This window comes from Phaethon aethereus, assembly GCF_964289735.1.
Source record: "Phaethon aethereus genome assembly, chromosome: 5".
In the NCBI taxonomy this organism is placed as follows: domain Eukaryota; kingdom Metazoa; phylum Chordata; class Aves; order Phaethontiformes; family Phaethontidae; genus Phaethon; species Phaethon aethereus.
Genome location: NC_138579.1, coordinates 71,627,576 through 71,653,661, shown reverse-complemented (window position 1 = coordinate 71,653,661; position 26,086 = coordinate 71,627,576). Strand labels below are relative to the sequence as shown.

The following is a 26,086-nucleotide window of genomic DNA, read 5'->3' as shown; positions in this document are numbered from 1 at the left end:
AGAGTGTTGTTCTCAGTCAAGCCAACACCACTCTGCGGCTTTGCCGAGTGCCTTGAACAGACTCTGAATCAGACCTGCAAATTAAAAAAGAAAAAAAAAAAGGGAAGAAAAGAAAAAGTCATCTTCCAATTTTCCTGCTTTGTGTGAAATCAAGAGCAGAGCAGGGGAAGGAGCGGGCAGACCTTCAGCCGCCCAGAAGCAATCTGCAGGGCAGGCCGGGAGGGGAAAACTGTCTCTCTCACCCGCAGCTCTCCATGTGTGTGGGAGAACGTGTGTGTGTTTAGCTGGAGGAGAGTGAAGCCCTGTAAGAGGATCGACGGTGCTTTCCACATCTCCTGACAGCAGACCGAAGATCTTTCCAGTGTGAGCACTGCTGGGTTAACGGGAAGCGGGGTTAGGTGTGGGTGGGACAGCCACGTCACCCCACCTGCACATCTGCTGCTTCCTCCCGCAAATTTTTCCGAGTAGGATTGGGAGGACTTTGCCCTCCAGATAGGCCAGCTCATTGAATGCGGGCACCCAGCCGCAGACCCGAAAACTCGGGGGCTTTACTAGCCAGCAGGGAAGGTGAGTCTGTGCCTGCGGAGTGGCTTTGTCCGAGGTATCCGCCCCCCGCAGCATCTCTCATGGCACTCAGAGCAGACAGTGCGCTTTTGCTGCTTCTCTTTGGGAGGAATTTGGCTTTGCCAAGGCGAGATGTAGCTCCTTGTGCAGCAAGGCAGGCAACCAAATTGATGGTGTTCCTCTTTCAGCGCTTTCCCCCCCAGGCAAGCCTCCTGCCATGCACCGTCTCAGCATTTATTGCTCTTGGGGGACTGCTGCTGAGGATGGCAGTGTGAAAAACTAAAATCAGGGAGGGAGATGATGTACCTTCCAGTTTATTGGTGAAAAAATCTGCTTAAGACATGAAGTGTTGTGGAGCTCTGGCTCATACACGTGCTGAGGTATTGCAACCACACGAACCCTTCGTAAGCAGCTAGAATTATTTAAGATATTATCACCCTCCCCTGTTTATTGCTGGTGGGGCCGGTCACGTGTTCCCATCCTAATCCACCGTGGCATTGCACCGGGCGGATAGACTGCAACCCCTTCGGGCAGTGGTCTGAGCCGCATGGCGCGGGTTGGCAGCCGAGCTCGCCAGGAGCGCTCCCCCGACCCGTTACCCCGGCTGGCGAGGAGGTGGTAATTTCCACCCGAGAAGCGGTAACAAACCTCTGAAGGCTTTCGTGTACGAAACCGCTTCAGCCAGAGGCTGCCGCTCCGCGCCCCACCTGGCAAGGATGCTTTCTGACGGGGAGCTCCTCTCCTGAGTGCACAAAGGCTATCCTCTGCGCAAGCATCCCTAATTTAGGGTGGTGTTAAAATATTTATTTGCTCTTTTCAGTTCCCAGAGTCTTGGATATTTTTTTTTTTCCAGGAGAAGACTTTAAAGAGTCTTGCTTTCCTGCGTATCTGCCTAGAAGGACACGAGAGCAGAAAGATCCTTCAGAAGCGGTTGTTCAGATGTTTGTCAGCACCAAACTGCAACTTTCTGGTCAGCGGGGCTGTGTTTCCCTGAACCACCTTTATGTCACTCATGAACGGATTTGAAGCAGAGGTTCTTTATCCTGCCCAGGTATGTTGTTGCTCTGACAAAGATAGGAGCTGGCTGCTCACCTTCACATGAGAGCCCAGCACTAGAGGTACCCTTAGCTGCTACAAGAAATTGCAATTCAGTTTATGTAATGACTGGCACAGGGCAGGGAAAATTAAAAAAAGAAAAAATATAGGACTTTTTCTTTCTGTCTTCATTTTGAAGACATCAGTCAAAAGCAGATAGAAGTGTTTGGGAAAAACTGAAGAAAATTAATGGAAGTCTTGGATCCTAGCTGCTATTGGAAAAGGAGAGGGAAGACAAGCTTCAAACAGAAGTCAGTGATGCCAGACCAGCATATGAAGCCTGACTAATACTTGTTGAACCTGTTAGGCTTTAGGATTGATCATAGTGTCTCTGTTTCTCAGCAGCTAGTAAAAATCCTATTGGAAAACAGCGCTAATGAGCAAGCTGGCCGGAAACCGAGAGCTTGGCAAGAAGAATACGTTGGGTCTGAACACAAGCTGCTGTCGTCTAGCTCCACCAACTGTGCTTTGGGGTAGTTCAGCAGGAGTGGCTCTGGCTGGGAACATACCACTTTCTTGGCCAAAAGCTGTTTTGACATTTGAGACTAAGGCAGGCAGAGGAGCAGCCAGTGTGCTGCAGAGAGGGTAGCCTGCTGCCGGCTCCGGAGGTAGAGCAGCGTGGTGTAGCCTTCTTCCGGCTGCGCGGTGCGGTGCTGCTCTGGGTAAAAGCACCAGGAGGCTTTGCTTCACCCTGTGAGTCGTGGAAACGTGGGAGTGCTGTTGGGACGGGCCCCTGGAGGTCTCTAGTCCGACCTCCTGCTCAAAGCGGGTGAACTGCCAGCAGTAGCTCATCAGGGCTCTGTCCTAGCTGAGTCTTTGAAAGCCTCCATTGGCAGAGATTCCTCCCCGCTTCCTTGGGTGACCTGTTGCAGCCCTGCGCAACCCTCCGCAGGAAAAGGCTTCTCCTAAAGTCTAAACTGCACTTTCCAACTGCAGTTCATGGCCTCTGCTGCAAAGTCTGCTCTGGCTGCACCTTTTTGGCCTCTTGTGCACTACTTCTGGCTGTGCCCGGCCAGTGAGCATCTCCGAAAAGCTGGGTCCTATGATGCCAAAGGCCATTTTGCTGTAGGGTTGAGTGGCTGTACAATCGCCCGTCTTTGCCTGTAAAACCAGGGCATTTTCACCCAAGCCCTGGTCTGTTTAGATCCACCGGTATCCCCGGAGCTACAGTTGATGCTTCACAGCGGAGGATGGGGTTTGAGGTAAGCCCTGCTTGTAGTTAAGAAGTATTGGGTGCTTAGGAGAGTAAATCTCCTTCCTGAGCATGAGGAAAGGCTTTTTGTGCTGCCGCCTGCTAGTGCGGGAGGCTCTGAGACCTCAGCACTGTTCAGCCTGCTGAAGAAGCTCTGCTGGACTCACCTCGACACATCATTCGCAAGGTATCAGCGTTTCCCTCCTTTGGAGAGAATTCCTACTCGTCCTGCAGGCCCAAAGCAACGGTGATGGGCCCACGCCAACAGACACAGGGAAACAAGAGGCCGTGAGTGACCAGGAGGCCTGGGCCTGACTGAGCACTTGCCGTGACTGCAGAAAGCCGAATCGTCAGCTGTCCGTGAGTTTCTTTGATGTTTGGTTTTTCTTTGATGTTTTGCTATGGGGGTGGCAGGAAAGGGACGCCTGGAAGAGTTTATTCACGTTTCTTTCGTGAGATGTGGCGGATGCTCAAGTGGCAGAAAGCTCAGATGCCCACTGTGGCAGAGCCGTGCGACTCCAGCTTTTGCTTTTGCAGTGGGAGGTGGCACCTCTTGGAACAAGCCAAGTGCCTCCAGGTCTCATAAAATATAGTGGGGTGGCCAGAAGGATGTTTCAGGTTGGTCGGGGATTGAGCAGAAGCCAGAAGTGTCCTTATATATCTGCAGAACTGTGGGGTGGGGTTGGGTTTTTTTTTTGGTGTCTTTTTCTTTTTTTCTCAAAGGGCGGGATGTTCCACTTTCTCAGGGAATCTTTGGTTAAATACTTCTCACTTAGATGTGGCAACTACACAACTTAAGCTGTCATTACTAATTGGGAGAGAAAACAAGCAGAAGCATGGCTTTGCCAACACAGCAAAACTCTTTTCACGTACAAATGGCTCTAATAGTTCAGAGCTGGTGGTTTAGGGTAACTTCTGCTGCCAGAGTCAGGGCAGTCACTAAGCTGCACGCTCCCTCTTGCTAGCCCAGCTGCTTGCTGCCATCCCATGGCCAGCTCATTTATTTGCAGTCACGTAAATGTTTCCTCTCATTTCTTCCTCAGTTTCGTTTCTCTGCCCCTGCAGGGCTTTCTCTTTTCTACAGATCGCATCCTCTGGTGCTTCCCGCATTGTCAGAATGGCTCTAGCATCCTGCCAGAAAGAAAGGTCGCCACGCCTGGATTTGTCCTGGTTGAAGAGCCTGACCTTGCATTGATTTCAAAGAATAATTTGGAAAGCTCTGCTGCACGCAAGAGCTGCCGGGAGGGGGTTTGAGGAATTAAAAAAATACAGCAGGCTTGAGGGCAGAGGAGCACACGACAGCCTGCGCTTGTCTCTCCAGATACGTCCCCGCGTGCAGCTGAAGAAGGGAGCAGGTGGCTCCAGCCCTGGCTGGACCCTCTGCGTGCAAACAAAACCCCTCTGCCAGCAAAACTCTCTTGTGTTGTTGCAAACGTGAAAGTGGTGAAACGGTTAATGTGCCATTGCAGGAGGAAGCAGGTGTTGGGACAGCCATGGCATCGGGGATGGGACTGGCTGGAAAGCACTTGAAAAGTCCTTGAAAGCCGCAGAACAGTCTGGCAAAGAGCAGAGCACTTATCCCTGAGTAATTCAAATGAGTGCATGTGGAATTCAGCCGTTTTCTTTAATTAGCATTCTTTGGTGGCTTTTGCCAAAAGACACCGAATTTTAGCATCAGATATTGCTACAGTACTGCTACAGTTTGCAAATGCCAAGTTTATGTACTCATAGCATAACCCTCTCCTGTCTCAGCCGGAAGGACCTTTCATTCTTCGTTTTTCCCCTCTCCTCCGTATTTTCTTGGAAAGAGGAAAGGGCATTTCTCTCTGCCTTTCCCCCCCTGGGCAAAGCAAAGGCCTGCCACCTCCAGCAAAGGTGCCCCCAGGTTTCACAAGCGCAAGGCACGTTCGCCGAAGATCACGGGGGAGCTCTTGACAGCGCTGGGGTGCTTCCTCCTGGCTGCGGCGGCAGCCACCGCAGGCCTCAGCCACCACGCCTGAAGTCCTGGCGCACTTCGAATCAGCCAGGCCGCCCTCCTCCCGCGCTGCAAGGGCTTTTCGTTACCTCAGCCCCGCCGGAGCCTCCAGCCCGCGGCTGCCGAGCGCCCGGCCGGGAGGATATCGAGCGGAACAGGTGCGTTAATGCCGCTCCTCGCTCAGCACCCGGGCCTGGGCCCCGAGCAGCAGCTTCCCCCCGCCGTGGGCACCACCGCGGGGGTGACCCTGCGGCCGTGCCCTGGGTCCTCCGCCGCCGGGCTGCGGCCTGCGCCTCGGCCTCGGCTTCCACCTGCGGCGGCCCCGGCAGGGGCTCCCGCCGGCGGCTGCGGGGAGCCTAGGGCCGGGCAAGAGCGCCCCGGGGCAGGCCGCGGCGCGGGAGCTGCGGCAGGCGGCGGGAGGCCCCTCAGCGGCGGCACCCGGGCGGTTGCCGCGGCAACGGAAGACGCCTTGCTGCTCCCCGCCGTTCCCTTGGGAGCGCTCCGCGCTTGCGCCGGGCGCGCGCTCTCCGCGCCTACGTGAGGTCGCGCCCCGCCCCGCCCTCCTCCTCCCCACGTCTCCCCGCCCCCCCCGCCACCGGCGTGAGCGCGGGGCTGCCCGAGCGGCTCGCCCTCCTCCGCGTGCGCGGCCGTTACGTGGCCGGTGCCGCCATGAGGCGCGGCGAGCGGCGGGGCCACGGCGGGGCCCTGGGTAAAGCCGCCCTGGAGGAGCAGCAGCCCCTGCAGCCCAACGGCGGCGCCCCCGCCGCGGCAGAGCGACCCCCGCCGCCCGGCGCCGAGAGGGACGGCCCCGGCCTCCGCCGCAGCACCGAGTCCGAGGTCTACGACGACGGCACCAACACCTTCTTCTGGTGAGAGCCGCCCCCTCGCGCCGAGGCCCGGCCGGGCGCCTTCCCACCGGGCTGCGCCGGCCCGCCGTGGCGAGCGGGCCTCCGCCGCGAGCCGCGGTTCCCGGTTCCCGCGGGCTCCCTGCCGGGCGAAGCCCCCCGCTCCGCCGGGGCCTGCCGAGGGCGGCGGTAGCCCTTCGCTCCGCCGCCGCCTTTGGCGAGGTGTGCCGCTTGGCAGCGCGCGGCTGTTCGGAGTGGCCCAGCAAAGCGGTTACCGGCCTCGGGAGCCCGGGAGGAAAACGGGAAAGTTCCTACGCGTTATCTGTAGTCCCCGGTGCTCTTCCTGCCCCCCCAACGGACACCGGTGCTAAAACGGAGAAACCGTAGGCTGTGTCCAAAAACGTTTTTCCTGGTGGTGTGGTGCTATTAGCTACTGTTTCCTGGCAGTTGAACAGAGGCTTGGGGCAGACTGCTGGCGGCGGCACCTCCTTTCCCAGTCCTGCCGTAAGCCCCCCGCCAGCAGCAGCCTCGCCGCGAGCGAGGCGGCCTGTCTCACCAGGTGAAGGCTTTGGAGGTGTTCTCTGGCGCGTCGGGAGAATCCAGCTTTCAGGCGTGTTTTTGGTTGTTTTACCAGCATCGTTTCTGTGAACTCCATGTATTTCTTCCCCCTCCCTCGGTCTTGAAAGAGGCCTTTTCTGTCCATGTTCCTTCCCGTAACCTGATAGAAAGCTGAAGCTGGTACACCCGAGTTCTGCTGGTCAGGTATTTCGTATGGCTTTGTGGCATGCTCAGTCCAGAAAATCGGTGCAGAAAACCGTGACTGTCTGTGTTAGGCCAATGGGGCAAATCGGGTTTTTTTTTTTCAATTCGATCCTGGCAGGAAGAGATGTGTTTGTACCTAGAAAAGTGCTTCTAAATCCTATCTTTGCCGGAGTTGTTCCAGAAATCCACTGCAGCATGCATGTGTGTACATCCATAGTTTTTCTGTCTGTGTTAAATGCATGTCCTTTTTCATTAAGGAAACCAAGCTGACGTTGAAGTCCCTCATTTGGAATACGAGCTGAGGGTGATATGATTTGGCTCGAGTTTGACATTAAGGAGTAGAAGGGGGAGGGCGCTTGGCTCTCGCCCTGCCAGTCTGGGCAGCAGTGGAGCGGGGAGGGGGTGTTGATCTTGATGCAGCCACCGATTCTAGGTGATATTTCTGCTAGTACAAACAGCAAAGGAACACTTAGACGCTGCTGGATCGCAAGGTGGTCACTGCGGAAGCCTGACGTATGCAAGTGTAGCGGAGGGACATCATCATCTTGAGGGCAAGACGACCTTTCAGAGAGAGCACGTTAGTGTTGCCACATGTAGGCTGAGGGACCAACTGAATAAGTGGATCCTGCCGAGGTCTGTGGAGAGGTGCCATCTTATAAATGGAAAATGGGTAAAACTGTCGTTTTCTTACTGTCTAGTTAAGGTGGCTCTTGCCAGGTCTTTTTTTGGTTGCCTTAAAGACACCTTTTTTTATTGTATAGTCTCACCTTGTTGCACCTTTTTCCTGTTGTGGGGGTCTGGGGCCAGCGTGCAGTCTGCCACTAGGCAGATTGTCATCCTAAAATAAAGGCTGTAACTGCAGTTAATTTGTCCATGTGAACTGTTCCTTTGAAAGTCCGAATGTGCCGCTGTTCTTTAAGGAGCTTCCCTTCTGTGGACTAGTCCCTTCCAGGAGGACAGTGGGGACAAGTGTGTTGTTGAATTGTTCTGTAACTTACATATTTATTCTATTTTATTTTTCCTAGTAGTGTATGTCACTTGCGCTGGCAGCCAGGAGTTTACATGCTTATAAAAGTTTCAAGGTTCTTCCTCCTGTTACTTTTGACCTGTGCATGACAGCGCTGAGTGTGTTAGTGTATCCTTTGGTAATGACTCAGTTCTTACAGCGGCCAAGAATATAGATTATGCAGAGGAACGATTTTCTTTCTGTGACCCTTGATACTCTTCTTGCACTGTCTGTTACGGAGATGATCACAGAAAATGGAAATTTAAGAGAGTATAAGTAATAAAGCCCTTTGCCCAAATGGAAAAGTATGGAAAGTACCTTTTCTCCTTGAAGTTCAGAAGCTAGTGGACATAGTTACCCACACGGTCTGCTCAGTTTGGAAGAATTCAAGAATTTGGGACTTGTAGGCACAGTCAGAAATCATTCTAGAAGTAAAGTAGTTCAATCTGCAAGGGTAATTTTACCGCTATAAATGCAATCCTTGGGAAAGGTGTTACGTCCTAGCTGTCTGCCTGGTCTTTTAAAATCTTTTTAAAACTTTGAAAAACAAGTTATATGCTGTATAATACTTCTATTCTTATTCAGTCTTAATAACTTGAAACTGGAAAATACTATGCTTTAATTACATTGTGGGAACCTGCTCAGTCAGTACCTTGACAGCTCTTTTTGTCGTTGGGAAACATCAAGAAAAGGAAATGGGAAGAAGCTTTATGAAACAGGTTGGCGGTCTCTGTATCTTTTATCCCTGAACTAATTTCAAAACATCTATTACCACCAGCGGGGAGTTGGGACTGCCAGGCCTGCCTGGCAAGCCGCTGTTCTAGGCAAACATGTTCACTGTTGTTTCCAGTACCTTTGATTGTTTCTTGCCCCGTCTGCTTACAGCATTAGCTTTCTGAATACAAACAAAGGACCTCTTTATGGCTGAGTTCTTGACTTTTGTTTTTGTGTGGTGTGAAGCGTAGTAAATCTGATAATTTTTACTGAGCTAGCATGGAAAAGCCACCGATTTTGTTTGGTTTTTTTTTAAATATCCCCACACAGAGCTTTCTATAACATCTCAGTGGCTTTGTTTCTCTAACCTGCAGAATGTGAATGCTGATGTGTCTTACAAATTTTTGCTACTGGGACTTTGTTCTGTGTGGAAAAAGGTAATCCAGTAGAAGCTGGGATTTGTTACCTGTGAACCATAACTGTGATGGGTGCCTAAAGATACTTGAAGCTGGAAGAGGAGGCGATGGGTGCCTTTCTGTGGGGGAGTAAAAAAGCTCAGTGAAATAGTAAATTGATTAATCTCCACTAAATAAAATAATAAATAAATGATAAATGTAGAGGTGTGCAGTAACTTTTTTGAAGAGAAGAGGAACCCTTTCTCCCCCTCCTGGTAGCCAGCGAAAGGCAGCAGAAGGTGGTGGTGTTCTGAGTGTTTTCATGCCAGCTCAGCCTGGTCTTGGATCACCAGTTTGGGACCATCAACTTAGACACCGTGTATGATTCTCTCCATAAATTTCTGTGTTGCCCCTGATTTCTGTATATATTTCATAGCTTGTATTTAACCAAAGCCTATCTTCCAGGAAGGCATCCAGTCTTGATCTGAAGATGTTGGGAGGTGCCAGATAAATCTTTGCTACCACATTACATTGTGACTCTATGGGCTAATTGTTTTTGCTAAGCCTTACTTTAATTTGAATTTAATTAGCTTTAATGTCCTCTGTTAGTTATTGATGTGTTTTTGTCTCACACTAAATAATTCTATATTGCTATGATGTGCATATGATGTTAGTTACTAAGGTCATAGCGTGGCAGCAGATATCTATGGAGCTCAGGAGGTTTTTAAAAAAAAAAGAAAAGGAAAAAAAGGAAAAGAAGTAAAAAAGGAGGGAAATGGCAGGTAGAAGACTCTATGGGCTAATACAGCTTTTGTAGGAATTAATTCAGACTGTTTGGTGAAAAAAGCATAGAAATTGCAGCTAAGGAAAAGGCAGCTTGCAGATGCCTCTGCCTTGGATGTTTCTCTCGTTTTGTTCTTTACTGTGAGAAATCTTTCCTGGTGGCCGGCACAGGGACACTCCTTTGGAAATGAGGATACGTGTGTGCAAACCAGCCATTTTTTGAAAAACAGGATTGGTATTCAAATCAAAGTATAGCTTAGCCGTTCCGTGCATATAGCTCTTAGCTCTGAAAAAAACGAAGCTTACAGCAGCATGAGATTTTCTAAAAGGCTGTCTGGAGGAAGAGATGATGATTTATCTGAGAGATTAGGGAGATAGAAGATCTGCAAATTGGCAGGAACTTTTTTCTGTACCCTCTCATGAGGGTTGGCTACAGCACTTCCAAAGCAACATTGCTCAAGCTTGTTAGAAGCATGACATTTGCTGTTTTTTTGGTTGTTTTTTCCCCCATACTGTAAAAGCTGGCCGCTTTAAAGCGGGCCTTGGGAGGCTCTGTATTTGCTGATGCACTCTTCTGATTCTCCACCTGCTCAGAACCGACTAAGTTTAAGCCTCTTGCTTAACTTGCGCAGAGACATCTTGCATCAGGCTACTGATGTGTCACCCAGCCTGTGCTTTTTTAGTGCTTGGGTATGCCCTTGCAGTGCCCAGGTGCTGGGACATCCAGGAGGTGGCTGGGTGTATTAACTCTTGTCGCAGATGAGGCTAGCTGTCCGCCGAGGACCGCGTTATTAGAACGTCGTTGCCCTTCCTGAAAGGAAGGGATTGCACAGTTCCTTCACGTAAGCTAGAAGTGTGTCTTTATGCATAGACCCTGCGAGAGTTTAATGCCCCACCTGGGCTTTAGGCCTAGTGTTAATTCTCTGTAAAGGTTTATTTTTGTAAACACGCTGCAGAAGTTTCAAGGAGAATGGGGGAAAACGGGGTGGGTGTCCTCGGGGTGCTTGTCAGGGGCCACTGCGAAGGCAGGCTCCCGCTACTGGAAGCAAGACACGTGAGTTTTCAGCGTCTGGTGAAATCAAAGGCCAGGAGTGCCCAGGATTAGTTTGATCCCGGGAAATCACTTTCCTTATAATGGTGTGTATCCTGCGCACAGAAAGAGTTGGTGTTCGTGAGCGTGCCTTGGGATGGCACGAGCTCTCTGCAGAGGGCTTCTGCCATGCTGGTGTTGGAACTCCGGCTCATCAGAGTGCTGTCATATCATTTGAATTCTACAGCAGTTTACAAAACAAATCAACCCCAAAAATTAGCTCCGTGCTTTTATGCAGTTAAATCTGGCATAAAGGCACCTTCCTCCCATTCCTGTTTGTTGCTGTTTTTTCAAAAGACCTGCTTAAAGTGTGTGTTATCTGTAACACAAAGTCATGCTGTCTCAGTGGAACTGTTTTAAAATAAAACCTGAAACAAAGCTTTCAATATGTTTAGTATTTAAAATAAATAACTTTGGGAACTTTGATTAACTTGGGAACTCTGTAGAACTGATGAATGAAAACTTTGTCTTTCCTCTTTTCTTATTCAAAGGAAAATGACTATTTTGCTGAAGGTTTGCTTTTTAATCCATTGTGCTGGTTTTTCTAAGGAGGTATGTGTTACTGTACATCTTTTACTGAGTGATCGTTTTATGAGAGGCACCAACTTATGGCAAGGAAAATGAACGTTACTATTTTGGAGTGTCACAAGTATGTACAGAAATTTAATCGGTGTTGTGTACCTTTATAGATGTGCTGAAGACTCAGTACTGGTCTAAGAATAGGTACTTTTTTATTATGTCTGAGAGTTTAGACAGATTTTAAAATGCCGCCTACAGCTTAAAACCAACAGGCACATTTCTGTTGCCTTACAGGTGTAGATGCTTGGAGCTTTCAGGCAGTGTCACGTACAAAGTACATACTTTGGATGGTGGCCACTGATTATTTATTTGTGATCTAATGTCACAAACTGGCAGTTAACCTCTTACTTTTGAAATGTTGAGACCTGACTACTTGCTTTGGCCCTGTGCAGCATGAACGTCTCAGTTTTATGTCTCTAATTTTGGATGCATTATCAAGATTATGACCAAGGTTGAATTTTTGTTGAAGGTTTCAAAAACCTCTCTATACGCAAACAGGATTGTTTCCCTGTTGATTACGATTTTGATTTTGAATGTCAAAATATTGTTCGGTTTTAAGTTGTTATGATACAGGAAAATACAATAGAAATTAATATTCTTTACAATAACTTAAACACTATACTGCTGTTGAAGTAATAGATTTGTTGTACTATTTGTCGTATTTTCTGAGAATTCCCAGCATGTGTCAGCTGATGTGTTGATATATGGAGGATAGAGAGCTTTAACATTTGTTCATCTTTTAAAATCTCTTTCAGAAATGCTTTTATGACTTTAACATTATTTGGAATAAGGAAAAAAAATATTTCTTTGTGAGAGAGTTGATGGTAGGCTAAGATGGGACTAGTTGTTTTTGGTTTAAAAAGTTACATTAATAGCTACTGCTAGCGGAAGAATCTGTCAACAAAGAGGCAAACCATACTGGCTGTTCTTTGGAATTTTGTTTCACTTAGAGAACTGACAAAAAGATGAATAAATAAATCCTTTGCGGGTTGTTCTCAATGATTGTTATTATTTGAACGTAGTTATTGCATCGTGTGTGACAAACAAGAACACTAACGCAAAGCAGTGGATAAGAAGGGTGTGGTCCCACTCACTTAAGCTGATTTTAGTTTGTGCTGGAGATTGAATCAGGTCATCAACTGCACGCTCTGCGGGGGTATGGCTTCTTCCGTTCCGTCCAGGGAATCTCCTTTCTGTCCGAATCTCCCCCAAAAAAGAGATACTTAAAAAATTTCCTTAGGTTATTTTTGTCATATACTTTATTTGGAAAATAAAAGCTCTGATAATAATTTCCTTGAAAAACCTACAGTTTCTGAATGTGACAGAAGAAGGAATTAACCAAGACAAAAGGAAGTTAGTATCAGCCTTGGTCCCGTTCCCTGGAAAAGCCCGCACTCGCAGTGAGGAGAGGTGTAGTGACTGACGCTGCCTCTTGGACTGCCGAAGTTGCTCTCGCCCGGTGTTTAAGTTAGCAGAGCAAGTATTTTTATAAAAACAGAAGTGGAATTATTTCACTTCAGTGCCCCAGTGTTTAAATGGGGAAAGAGCTAGATGTAAGATATGGAAAGACAGAAAAATGCTAGTGCAGAAAAATAAGCTATTTGGTGTTCCAGCTTTTTAGTAGTTTGGGATTTGTTGTGAATTCGCATTGATCTTCCTGGCTTTACATATTTTTGTATGCATATACTTTTAGGCAGTGCTTTCTCAGATTTTTTGACATAAAACCTCCTAGAACTGGCTGTAGTCTGCACCCTGCCTTGCTTCTGGTGTATTGCCCAAACTCCTGTATAATTCCAAGGGGAAGATACCTGCTCTGCTTAGCTTAGCTCTTTTCAGTCTCCACAGACTCCAGGCTAGGAGAACATAAGCCTTTCTGCTTAATTCCTGTAATGCTTACCTTGCTGGGGATGTCCTTAGCTGTATTGTCTTCCTCTTGCTGTCTTATTTTAAGGTGTACGTGGAGACAGAAATAATCCCTCTTTATGTAGTTTAATTTATCCTGACTTCACTTGTACAACTACTTCTGTATGTTCTTCATCTTTCTGGCTACTGTAGCTGCTTCACATTTTGTCTTGTTCCATATGACTGGGGATTTCTATTTTATCGTCTTAACTCTCAAGCTGTGGACAGATAGGGTGTGTATCTGTGTTTGGCTTGCTTTAGGGTTTTTTTTTTGCTCTGACAGGTAGGTTTGCATGACGCTCTGCTACCTCTAGCAGCTGTCATCACTTTTGTCACTACTTGCAGTTTTCTGGTTAGAGCTGCCAACTTGCTCTTTCCTGAAGACAACCTGATCCAGAAAGTCTTTCATCCTGGCTTCTGGATTTCATGCTAGACTGAAAATACCTTTACATGACTAAACATCTTGAAAACTTGCTGCAAGAGAATCTGGCTTCATTTGGGAATGAAAACGGAGCTAAAAGGGAAATGCATATGAGATATATAGCCTTTTGTTTCTCATTAAACAGGGGCGCTTGTTGAATTCCAAGTTGATGGTTGCGGCGCCAGAAAGAAACTGAAAGCAGGGCGCGTGAAGCTCTCAAACACTGACCATTTACCTTGCTCCCAACAGGGATAAATGGAACTAGACTGTCGTTGTTCTACTAGACGAGTTTCTAGGTGTGTTTATCTAAATGAGGGCATGCTAATAACTGATTTTTTGGCAATTTACACAACAGTCAATGCATTGAAAAAGTAATTGATTTCATATAGGTGTTCGCACGGTGAAATGGTAAGATGCAAGACAGCATTTCTACATTTATTTTAGTAGCTTCTTAGATATTAGTTTCAAAAAAGTAAACAATAAGACAAAGCATAAACTATAATGCATGGCCTTGCAGTTAATGTTACCTTTTCTGTGATGAAAATGTGGGTTGTTTTTGTCATATATATGTGTCGAACAAGACCATGGTCTGATTTAAGTGAATTAGAGCATTTAATTCAATCCCCTGCTGTACTGCCTCCTTTGAGAGGACAGTATTTAGTTTTTGAAACTACTGTAGGTTACAAAATAGGTACCGAGTCACGTGCGTGTCCCTGAATGCTAAGGCTGTGCTGTCTGAATCACCTGGTATTTGGCATCCTGGGAGGCAAGTCAAAGGGAAAATGCATCTGTGGAGCAGGAAGCTTGCTGCTGCGAAGCCTTTGCATATGGTTTTTTGACATGTTGATTCCTTCCTAATTTTTAAAATACTCCTGGGTCCTTTTTTAATTTTTTTGCTTTTTAAATTTTTTTGCTTTTTGAATTTTTTTTTTTTTCCCTTGGAGCTGGTTAGTCTGCATCCTCTGGACTGCAAGGGAGGATAGTGTTAAATGCCAAACACCTTTTTAGCAGTGGCGAAGAGGATTGCATCTGCTTATGAGGTATTGCATGTGTTTTCCCGTGGGATTAAAAGGATGCTGTGAGAAGTGGCTGTGTTTTGGATTAGGATGAAATTGTAGTTCAAAATAACGCTTACCTTAACTTTCAGAGCAGTTTTAGGTAGATTACTGGGTTTGATTTTTTTAAAGGTAAGTCAGTGGACTTCCTAAAAATCCATGGTGATCTGTGGTTTGTCATGCACTGTGCAATGTGAATATACACAAACTTTGGTCTTCTGGCATAAACTGGAAATGTAATGCTAGCTTCTATTACAGTATAATATAAAAAGAAAACGTAAAAAGAGTCAGTATGTATGAATACTTGTCACATACAGTCATTTTCATTCACACTTTTTCTGTTCTCTAAGCTTGGTGCTTTATACCTGTGCTATTTTAATCACTTGTATTAAGAGCTGTTGTGTAGTCCTCTAAAACAGAACTCATATGTCTTTATGATTTGATCTTAAATGTCCAGACTTCCCATGCTTTGGCTTCCGAGCTGAGGTCAGATAAGTTTTCCACTGAAAGCAATAAATGGCTTCTCTTTAGGAAAGGAATTTTCAACTTTAAATAAAAAAAAAAAATGCAGACAATGCAATGTAAGAATTATTATATATGTTGTAATCAGTAGGTGTACGTGTGTGCATATCAACTAGCTGCAGTTCAGTTCCCTTCTAACGCCTGGGTCTGGCTAGGTGTTCTGCGCTCTTTTTTTCTTTCACACACAAGTGCTTTACGAAAATCAATATAAGCAAATGGACTCTCCTGGGTGGGGAAGCGAACACGTGTGACTAGCAGCGTCCTGCCTGTACCAGTATGTTACACCAACAAGGCTGCACATTTTAACAGTGTAGAACAACAACCACCAAGCTTTACAGTGGAGCTTTGCTGCCACGGTTGTTCCGGCAGAAACCCCTTATGTAGAGATGGCTGCATATAGGTCTGCAGGCACAAACCTCTAGTCAGTCTGTACCTGCTCTTCAGATCTAAGATGAAACGGAAATGTAAGAATTACTGGAAATAAGGCATCTAGAGGCAGCTTCATAATTCTTACAATTGCAACTGCTCTCATTCAGAGACTTTTTTTTTAATTACTAGTTTTTCTTGTAATATGTAATTCCTGTGTCTGGGGTGAGTTCCCTTCTGTTTAGTCTTAAGAGCCTGTTCAGTCTGCTGCAGTTTTTATTAACAGGCTTTGAAATAGAGCTGTGCAGCAGCACCGTCAAGTACATACCTGACAAACCAGGAGACAAATCTGGAGGTTTTTAGAGCTAAGTATTAGCACAGCTGGTGCTAATTTTTTTCCAAGTCGTCATTGTTTGCCTGGCAAGTGTTTGTCCAAATCTTCCTTAGCTCAAAGCAGTGGTAGGAAAATGAGCAAGACCCGTTCTTGTAGACTTGTGTCGCATGCTAGTGCACAGTGGACTGATAACTAAATTTAGGGCCAATGTAAATTCTGTTTTCTGTGCTGTACAGGACATAAAATGTCTTTAGTATTATTGACCACTGTCTGTGTATTAGACTTACTGAGGCCTCACTGACAGGTGAAGATTACGTTTTTCTGCTTTCTGATGTCAATTTTCTCTCTCCTAAATTTTAGGAGAGCTCATACCTTAACAGTCTTGTTCATCCTCACGTGTGCGCTGGGCTACGTAACCTTGCTTGAAGAAACACCACAAGATACAGCCTACAATACAAAGAGGTAAATATTTGAGAAAGCATTTCTATAAGGTGTGTGTTAGAAAAGGGTGGCTGTATGAACAAGTTACGGTACATGCTTTTACCTGTGGATAAGCCACCTCAAAAGACCTTTGCCTTAACTTGTTTGAATGCCCGAACCCTTAGAAAGTGACAAAACCAAGCACAAGTCTGTAAGCTACTTTGCCGGTTGTTGAATTTAGTTTCTAATCAGTTTAGTGTCACTGCCTGTCATACCTGGTGGCTGCTGTGTATGTGATTTAAAACAAAATACGAAACTCGCTCTAAAGCCTTGAAAGTACTGGCTGTGTTTCTTTGTCAATGATCCTGCTTCTTTTTCTTAAAATAACCTAACTTTCTAAATTGTGTGAGCTACGACTGAATTTTCTGACTTAAGTGCTTTTTGTAAAATTATGTCCAAGATTTCAATACAGCTTTTTATTTGTTGCTGAAAATAAACATGAGAACTTGTAGCCCAAAGGGAAACCCTTGGAAAATAAGAATGAGTCTTACATGTGTGGTCTATTTCTACCATAATTTAAACTGATTAAATTTAGTTGAATTTCTCCTTTTTAAAAAGAAATACAGGAGGGAACAAAAAGGGGGAAGAAAAGTGGCCTTTTAAAAATTAAGAGGTGCTTCCAGACTGCAAAGCATCCTTGCCGTAAGCATGAAAGTCACTCTGTTTGCTACCAGTCTGGTTTCTTAAATATAATGCTGTTTTTTCCCCTTGCTATTAAAGGGTTTCTTCTTTTTTTTTTTTTTTTTTAAAAGTGCTGTAGTACTCACTGTCATGGAGGTGTGGGAACTGGGGTATTCCCTGAGATAACCTCGGCTGTTGTTCTGTCAGACAGCAGTGTAACTTGCTCTTGCCGGCATGTCTGGCTGAGGGCTTGTGCCTCTATGAGTGGAGGTGAAGTGGAACAAGTTGGAACACGGTGCCCTGTCTGGAGCTGGGAATATTTCTGCAAGGCTTTGGTGTGAACAAATGCCACTTTATTCCCAGTTATAAGGAGCGAGACCAGGGAACAGATGGAGGCGAGACATTCTCTAGAATTGGCAGTTCAAAATAGGGAAGGGGAAAAGCTGAGAGAGAAGTGATGATGCATCAGCAGGGAGTAATACAGATAGAAGGTGACTCAGTGGAATATCTTATTATCGAGATTAGAGCCTTTACTGCTTTAGTAAAAACAAAACCAGAGAAGATTAATCAGCAGATTAACCTTTCTTTCATGAAATAGAAGTTGCTTTCTGCGTATTCAGTGCAGGGAATAATGGGTCCAGTTGTTCCAGTCAATTTAACAGCATCATACCAGGCAAGGAGTAGTGAATGTTCTTTGATCACTTCTGCATCTCTGCTTGTGGAATCCTGCCTGCAGTATCTAGAGGCAAAAATACCTGAGAAGCAGCATCCTGAGAATTGTATACATTCTTCTAGATACTGTTTTTTGTTATTGGTTTTGAAGGATACATCTCTGTTTCCACTCATGTTGCACCCTTATGCTATTGCCATAGTCATTCAGGCTACATGCCAAATTCTGAGATAGTAGTTAACTCACCCATATCATTACCTTTTCCAAAGCCAAAGATCAATGCAGACATAATGCACGAGTCCTGTGGGCCTTTCCTAAGCTTTACCTCTGTTGCCTTGGCCCTGATTTACGGAACGGATGGAAATGTCTGTGTTGTTCAGCACACTTATGCTGAGTCAGTTTTCTGTGAACTCCTATTTGGTCTCAATTAATTCTCTTTTCTAAGTCTTTGAGGTAAGTGCTATGCCAAGTTTAGCACCGTTATGCATGAAGGATTCCAGCTCAATTCATGTTCCAGCCCTTGTTCTTACTTTAACCACCGGTATGTCTGCTGCTTCCTTATGTCTCCTGACCAATTTTATGTGGCTCTCTAGGTGTGTATTTGAACAAAAAGAGGCATTTCAGAGCAGGAGTAAGATGGTCACAACATGCATAAGTATATCCATATCCCAAATTTTTACTTTTTTTTTTTTCTTCATAACTTTAAATACCTTATCCTACCCTGAGATCTTTTTCAGTCTTAATTAGAGCCATTGTGTGTTTTGATCTAAAATTTTGGCCTGCATGAGGCTGTCACTGTGTGCAGATATTTCACGGGAACACTTGCCTGCTTAACGAACAGAAGTAGTTTTATTACCAATGAGCAGTGTCTCTAGCTGTCATGCTTTTTTATTTCCAACTGCTGCACAATGACAGTCGAGCAGTGTTTCGGTGCAAAGTCTGAATACATGCCTGCAAACACGTAAACCGCCGTTGTTTTCAGGCTCTTGCTGAGAGGTGTTAGAGTGCCTGTGAACTGCATTAGGTGCTTAGAGCAGAACATTAAGTTGAAGCAAAGTTTTACAATTTGCTGCGCTGGCTGCTGTGTTTCCTGGACTAGCTAAAGCAGTAGGAAGTCCTCTGAGGCTGCCATCTTCTCCCCTATAAAAGTGCTCCATCCAGTCACTTACAGAAGCAGCTGAGGGCAGGGTGAGTGGCTGGATCCATGCAGTAAGTCATCAGGAGAAATAATAGACAAAACCAAATTAGAACATGAACCTCTGAGATCATGGGGTGTGGTATCTATACCTAGGATTTATATTTGCATCTGTTTATACGCTGACATTTGAGTGCCATTTTCCTTCCTGCAACGTGTTAGGGCAATTAAAGGAGGATTTTTTTTTTTTTAAAGATTTCTAGAAATATTTTATATGTAAATCTAGTCAAAGTGCATTGGGATCATACACACAGATGTTGACGTGATCATGTGATATATGTGATCAGATTGCCTCTGTTGTAAAGACAGTTGAAAATTTACTTCGTTAGCCAAAGAGATGGATGTTGCACTGCAAAACCTGTCAGATCAATGAGACTTTTAATTCACGCAGTTCCTACAGCGTTCAAGGCAGCCTTGAAATAGTCCATCCCGTCTGACAACTGTCAACTTCTCTTCTGTTGAGCACCCAGGAGGAGCTGACAGGGACTGAGCACCAGCTCTGAGGGTAGCTAAACAAATATTCAGCCACCTCCTTTGAGTACAGTGGCTGTGGAAGAAATCCATATCTCCCAAATACTTTGAATGCTGAGGGGTTCTTGGCGAGTGGGAAGTTAATATTTTTTCCATATAAAAAAGACATCAGGGTTTAAAAAATCCTGTATGCCTCAGGGCTGTGCATTGAATTCAAGTCGTGAAACAGTCTCTCTTCTGTGATGCCGTTCTACATTAGTTTTTGGCAATAACTGATCACTGCTCAGCCCTGGTAACAAAGCTAGGTGTGTTTGCAAGTTGATGATCTCCAGCTCCTGTCGCTGAACACCCATAGAGAAAATAAGGTAGCAAGGAGGCTAGACCTCCCTCTGCCAGTCTGCCTGTTCTTCGGCCTGTGATGCCACCGAGGGGGTGTAGCGGTCACTGCTGTGGATGAGCCAGAGGAGGGACAGGGACCTTAAGAGCCTAGAACACAGGGCGACGTACAGATACTCGATACAAGCTTCATTGTCTTGTGTCTCTGAATCGACTCTTAAAGTAGCACAAACAATAGCTTCTTTGTGCTAATGGAACTGTTGCCATGTTCTCCCTTTCTTACTTGGTGAAGTGCTAAAATTATTTTTGTAGGCACCCTTTACTATTTAGTGTCTTCCTGATCTGCTGCTCAAGGAAATAAATTAGCCATGTCCACCCAGGCTGCCTGCAGGGGCAGTTTGAAGAACCCCCCTCTCAAATGCTGGAGAAGTTCTTGCCTCAAGCCATGGTGAGCCAGCAGGCCAAGCTGCTGGCTGGGCTTTGAAAGCTTCGTAAGGAGGCAGTACCATGATGCCAAGGGGAGAAGTTTGCTTACCACAGGAAAAAAAAAAAAAAAACATAATGGAGCTGGTGTGGTTATTATGCAAATTTTGTGATTTTCTTTAAAACTTCCCATGGTGAACTTGAAGTAAAATAATACAGCTGAAACTCCAGCTTCTTTCAACACAGCTGCTGCATCTGCTGTTTGTCTGAGAGTGAATTTTAGAAAAAGGAACATAACTGTAAGTTCCTGTGGTGATTTAGATTCAAGTCATCTCCAGCTTTGGGAAAATTACCCTCACAAGGCTTAAAACAATGGTCTTGGACATCTTCGTTCGCGGCTGAGCATAACAATTGTGAACAAAGAGATGTGTGTTGTTACATGATACAGAATGCAGACTATTCTGTGTAAATGTAAATTTGTAGTCCTGGTATTTCCAAATACAGACTAGTGACTCAAAATGCAGAACAGCCTCGTTATTTGAGATCAGCTGGAAACTTTTTTAGCATCTTCATCTTTGAAAATCATGATGGAACTATCTAGTCGCTGTTTCATTCAGTAGCTAATTCTGTTGAGCTTCCCAGTGCAATGAAGCAAGCAAAATAACTGAGTTATATCCGGTAAGTAAAACCGAATTTTATTTTTGGGAAGCGCAAACTTTTTATACTCAGGTGAATATTGCAAAACAGTTTTCATAAATCCTTTTGCTTTCTATTTTGAAAGAAGATTTTGAAATGTTTAAAGCATGAATAGTCTACTATGGCTTCTGTTATGTAACATTTTCTCAATAAGAGCAAAATTATTAGGTATTTTCTCTGGCTCCTGCAAACAGAGCCACTTTATTTACAGTCAGGGCTTGCATCATTTACTGCAAACATGGCCTACACTTATCCTGCAGTGTAGTGAGGCACTTCTCAATTATCTATCTCTGCAGCCAGCTCTTAAGCAGGTAGTAGGAGAAAGCATGAAAGTTCTATTGGGAGTTTGGATGTAGGAAAAAAGAGCATTCTTGGATTGCATTATACCATTTCATCCTTTAAGACTAAAGGAGCATGCCCAAGTATAGACCATGTCTTCATGAAAAACAAGTGGTGCCCCCTGAAAAAGAGATGCCATTTTGTGCAGGTGAGGTGTTTAAAATCTCAGGAGAATTTTAAGTTGATGTTGGGTACTTTGAAATTAAATGCCGGACCTAACCCACCTAAGCCGCATCTCAGTCTCTTCAGGTCTGTCCTGCATGCTGAGAGAGTGGCGTTCCTGGCAGTACGGCTCAGGCCTTCAGACACGAGTGTTTGTATTTTATCATTTTTCTTTTATTGGCAAAACAAAATTTTATTGACGAACATGCTGCGTGTCATCAGTCGGCTTCAAATCCTGGATCTTGAATGTTGTTTGCTTAGTTAGACCATGCAGGTCTGGGCATAGGGTATTGGGATGAGGTTGTGGGTCTTCAGTATACTTGGGCTCATGGTCCGATAATTTGGGGGATTTTTTTTCATTCTTCTTTAATGTCTCCGTACGTTCTGTTAGGCTCTATATTATAGTTCCAGCTTTTGGAATAGCAGCAGTGCTGGTTTGGTCTTAGAAGTTTCTCCTCGTCTTTAGTTGGCTAAGAAAATGTTTTGGAGTGGTGACAAGTTCAACAGGTCATTTTTAAATTTAATTGAAATTTTACTAGAACAATGAGAAGCTCTCTAAGTTGAGAGCCTTCTCGCCACTAAATTTTAAATATCTTTCTGACAAAGTGGGCATGAAAGCTTCTCAAAGACATAGGGAAGCGCTTGACTTACTGTGCATCTCATGATCATGTGCAGCTTAAGGCTCATCACATGGCTCGAGGAACTGCTCTTTTTGTTTTGTTTTTGCTGGGTGAGTTCTTGGCCAGATCAGGCTCCTCTCCTGGCTGGCCAGACACTAGTAAATGACAGCAAAATGGAAGGAAAGGAAGCAGGCAGTTAGCGGGGAGGAAGGGAGGATGGATGGGCAAACTTTGGTGTTTGAGATAGTCTGTCATGAAACCACGCTTAAAAGTATAGGAATTTATACCCGTTTCCCTGAAATATAATCTCCAAAAGGCATCTATTTATGATTGACTTGTTTAGTAGTTAAGGAACAAGGACCAGGCATTTTTTACATCAAAGGATATAATTTACAATTTCATTAGGAAGATGAAGCAATATAACCAGTTTGTTCTGTTTTTCACTTTCAGAGGTATCGTTGCCAGTATTTTGGTTTTCTTATGTTTTGGAGTTACACAAGCTAAAGATGGACCATTTTCAAGACCTCATCCAGGTAATTTAAGTTGCTTAAGTCACTCATATATTTCTGATAAATTGCGTGGTTTATGGTGAACGTAAATATTTGTGTTGCTTGTAGAGAAGGTAAGTCGTAATTTAAATAATAGTGATACAGGTTCACAAACCGCACACTTACCACGTAGCCTCCCAGCTTCCACCCAGCCTCCAAACAGCGTAGTGATCCTTCTGTGCTTTCAATCTGCATGTAGCACCGCATTTTTTTAAACGTTTTTTTGATGTCCCTGTTTTGGCTTCCTGTTGTTACTAAAAAGCTTTGTGTGAACTGCCAGATTCTTGAAACCTTAACTTCCCTTGTTTATCCCTTTTTTATTTGACTTCTTTCTGTAACAGGACTGCACTTCTGACCGTGTATCCGGTTGCTGGAGCACTACGCTCCCTTTTGCTCTGTGCTCATTTTCCACAGTAAAACTGGTGGATTAGAAGTCCTTGATTATGATTTTAAAGATTTCTACTAAGACTGTAAGTCTTGAAAGCATTTGAAAGCACAGCACAAAACCTCTTCCATGTAGTGTTACATTAGGTGAAGTATGAAAACATTTTAATATCTTTGATCTTTTGCCTATTTTTAGATGTGAAGCATTGAGAAAGCATTAAGGGTATTTATATAGGCTTACATAATATTCCTGAAAGCATTAGGCTCTCCTACAGTCAAATAAAGCTATAAGTATTTCTCACGCCAAAAATGTAAGCTTTCCGTTTAGGAATGCTTGATCAAAGCAGACGTTGTTCTTGAGCAATGCCCACAGCACACCTCTGCAAACTTAATGTTTTATTCAGAAGTTTGCATTTCTGAGGTCTTATTAAATAGCAGTTTTTAGTCTTTCCTTTCTGTTACAGTTAATTCTGGTTCCTCCTATAGGACAAATCACTCCTTTTAAGGACACCATGATACTTGGGTGCTTTCAGTTTTAGAACATCCAGTGGTTTTGTCTGGGACAGAAGTTGTTTTTATTCGCTAGAACAAAGCAGTACTAACTGGATGGGGAAAGTCCAAAGGTCAGAGATCTTTGCAGCTAACCAGGAGTGCAGACTGAGCCAAGGCCTACCAGCTCTGTACGCTCCTGTCTGGGAACAGCAGTTACTGGGCTAGAGCTGAGTATCTTTCAGCAGAATCAAATTGTCCATGAACAGTCTGATTGAAGAAGCTCCCACGTGTCCAGTCACTTCAAATACTGAGTGTATTCGTGTCGTCGTTTGTAATAACTTCACCTTTCCTCTAGCTTGCTTGATGGGATGGTCTTCTGAAGAGTGGTTTTCAGGGGCTATAGCAGTTTGCTAGGATAGTGGATACTTCCACAGCCACAGCAAGACATCTGGGTGCCTGTTCAAAGGAGAACGGCTGTCTTTCTCCGTATGCGCCTGTAGGAAAGCTCTTGCAGGCAGCCCCACGAGATGATTCAGCGTCGGCTCTCTGGTTACAGAGGGGTATATTAGGAAGTGCCCATCAGGCAATCGAGCCTCTGACCTTAGCTTCGTGGTGCTGTTCCGGGAGAAAGATCTCACCTCAAAGGAACTGGCAGCGCAGGCCGCTGGTGTGCGCTGCTTCCATTTATAGGGCAGAAGGAAGCCTTTGGGTCAGTCAGGTCACTGCGATCACACGCAGCCACATCAGGTTTGTTACATGAACTCTTCAAGCTGTGTCTTAAAAGTAGCTAGGTTTCGTGCCCTGCTTCTGTCGGGTGGTTTTGGAGCCCTGTTATTCGATATGTGCATACTTATTCATGACCAGCTCAGAGATGTTTTATATTTTGGTGTGGGTTTTTTTGTGCCTAATGTTGTTCTGTTTAAATAGCTCTACTTACTCTGTGCTTATCCACCTGATTTATTTATACACAGCTCGCATATACCAATTTGCCATTGGTTTTGCTAAAGCAACAAGTTTTGCTTTTAGTCTCTCCCCTCAATATAAGTCTGCTTTCCTCCTAACGTTTTGGTAGTTCTTCTCTTTGTGTGTTTTGAGTTTTCTTCTTTGAAAATGGTTGTCCAGAACAGTGTAGGATATTGCATTAACACTTAATCTGCAGGGTTAATGCTTCCCAGCATCTCTCTGGCAGTACCTTGATGACTGTCTTTATATTGCATGTGCTTTTTTCTCGACTATACTACAGCGACAGCTCAGTGACTGGCAGGTGATACCGAATCCTTCTGTTTCAGCTGGTGAGCTAACATGAAAATGTACTGGTTCCGAAGTATGAAACTGTATTATGAGCTCTTCTATTACTCTAGCCTTTGGAGATCATCTGATTTTTCTCTTTGCTGTCCCTGTCTTCCCTGCTGCTGTTGTTTGTGCTCTGTGTTATTAACCTACTTTTCAGTAAGACCATTAATGAAACTGATCTTAGCCACCACATAAGCGGTATCCATCCAGACTGGTGTGTTTTGGGGTTTGTTTTTTTTTTGGCCTTCCTTTCAGTACTACCAGCAGTGTCAGCTTTAACCAATGGCTCATCCAGCTTTACCATTTTTCTGCTGATTTCTCCCTCTCACTCCTGCTTTCTCCAGTTTAGCAGATAATTTGCCATATTGGACCTATACCAGTAGCCTTACAGTAATTTGGAAATGTAGGACTACCATGAAAATAAGTATGTATGAGTATTTAGGCAAGCCTTCTTTACAAACTTACCCTGCTTTTTATCCCATTTTCCATTTCCTTCCTGTAAACCGGTGGCTTCAAGTCCTCCATTTAGTTCCATCAAAACACGGCCTCATCACTGCCTTAACGTACTGATGCTGACTTTTTAGTATTTGCAAATAAAAGATATTCTTATTGTCAGCTCCATTTATGGAGCCTTCAACATGCAAATGGACTGGTGTTGCAAGAGTTCAATGACTCTTTATTGTCTTTGTGAAGATAACATGCCCATGTTGTAATTTTAAAGAAATTTTCCATGACAATTATTAATGCCCTAAGAAATAGCTTTTAATATTCCCAGCCTTTGCCAACAGTTCTTTTGACTTAACACATCATGCCCGACAGCACAAGCAGCTTGGCGAGTAAAGGATGACGTTGCTAACTAACCCATAGGCTGGAGGCCGCAGCAGGCAGAGGTGAGCAGGCGAGCACTGGATCTCTGCCGTCCCTGTCCCTGAGTAGGCGGCCCAGCCCGCTGGTGGAGCTGGAGGGAGCAGCTGGTTGCCTTGTAATTCCGCAAAGTTCATTAGAACTTTATCCAGGGAATAGTACATGATCTGCCCCTTTCCGACAACTCTTTAACAGTTCAGGAATGCGGATACTCACCAGTGGTTTTACATGAACGTATTGGACTGTTGGGATAGTGATACTAATTGGCTGCTTTTTCACTGACTGGGTGGAACAGACGACGCTCTATTTAGGGGTTTGGACAAGCTGAGCTTTTAACTCATATTTTTGTATCTTAACATAGCGTTTAATGTCTCCAGGCACTACATTTAGAAATGCAAAATACTAGCTAGGAGTAGTCTGAAGGGCTCACCTGCCTCTGTTACTCTCTTGGTTGTCCCACTTCCTAGTCATTGCAACTCCCAGGTCACGCGTGGTGCTTTTGAACCTGCGCTTTTGAACCCTGTGCTCCAGAGCAGTAATTTGAGCAGGCATATGCTGGCCCAGGCTCGTGTGGCTGCTCAGACCAGACAGTTCTCCCTGCTCGCGTCCTGTGCAACTTCTGATTAGCCCTTCATAGCTTCCAGCCACTTAGCAGCTATAAGATATGTACCTTGCTTGGGCAAATAGCTTAGAATTTTTTTTTCTTTACTCAGCCTTCCAGGTGGCATAGGTCAAACTCAAACCTGCGTTGATAAATAGGGGTAAGCGGCTGGTTGTGCACTCAGCCTGGCAGTGCTCTCTTGTTAAGGGTCCATCTTGTGTTCGCAAGTCTCCCTACAATGGCAACAGTTTAGTGTTTGAGCATAGTAATCACTAAACGAGCAGGTATGCA

General features: G+C 44.9%; 1 protein-coding gene across 1 annotated transcript in view; it reads left to right on the top strand.

The window, feature by feature from the left end:
- The first annotated feature begins 5,395 nt into the window (after window positions 1-5,395).
- PTDSS2 (phosphatidylserine synthase 2) overlaps window positions 5,396-26,086 on the top strand; it is a 42,842-nt gene continuing 22,151 nt past the window's right edge. The window contains exons 1-3 of the mRNA XM_082000133.1: window positions 5,396-5,695; window positions 15,961-16,062; window positions 22,064-22,146. Coding sequence (XP_081856259.1) covers window positions 5,496-5,695; window positions 15,961-16,062; window positions 22,064-22,146 — 385 coding nt within the window. The 5' untranslated portion in view covers window positions 5,396-5,495. The remainder of the gene's footprint in view (window positions 5,696-15,960; window positions 16,063-22,063; window positions 22,147-26,086) is intronic.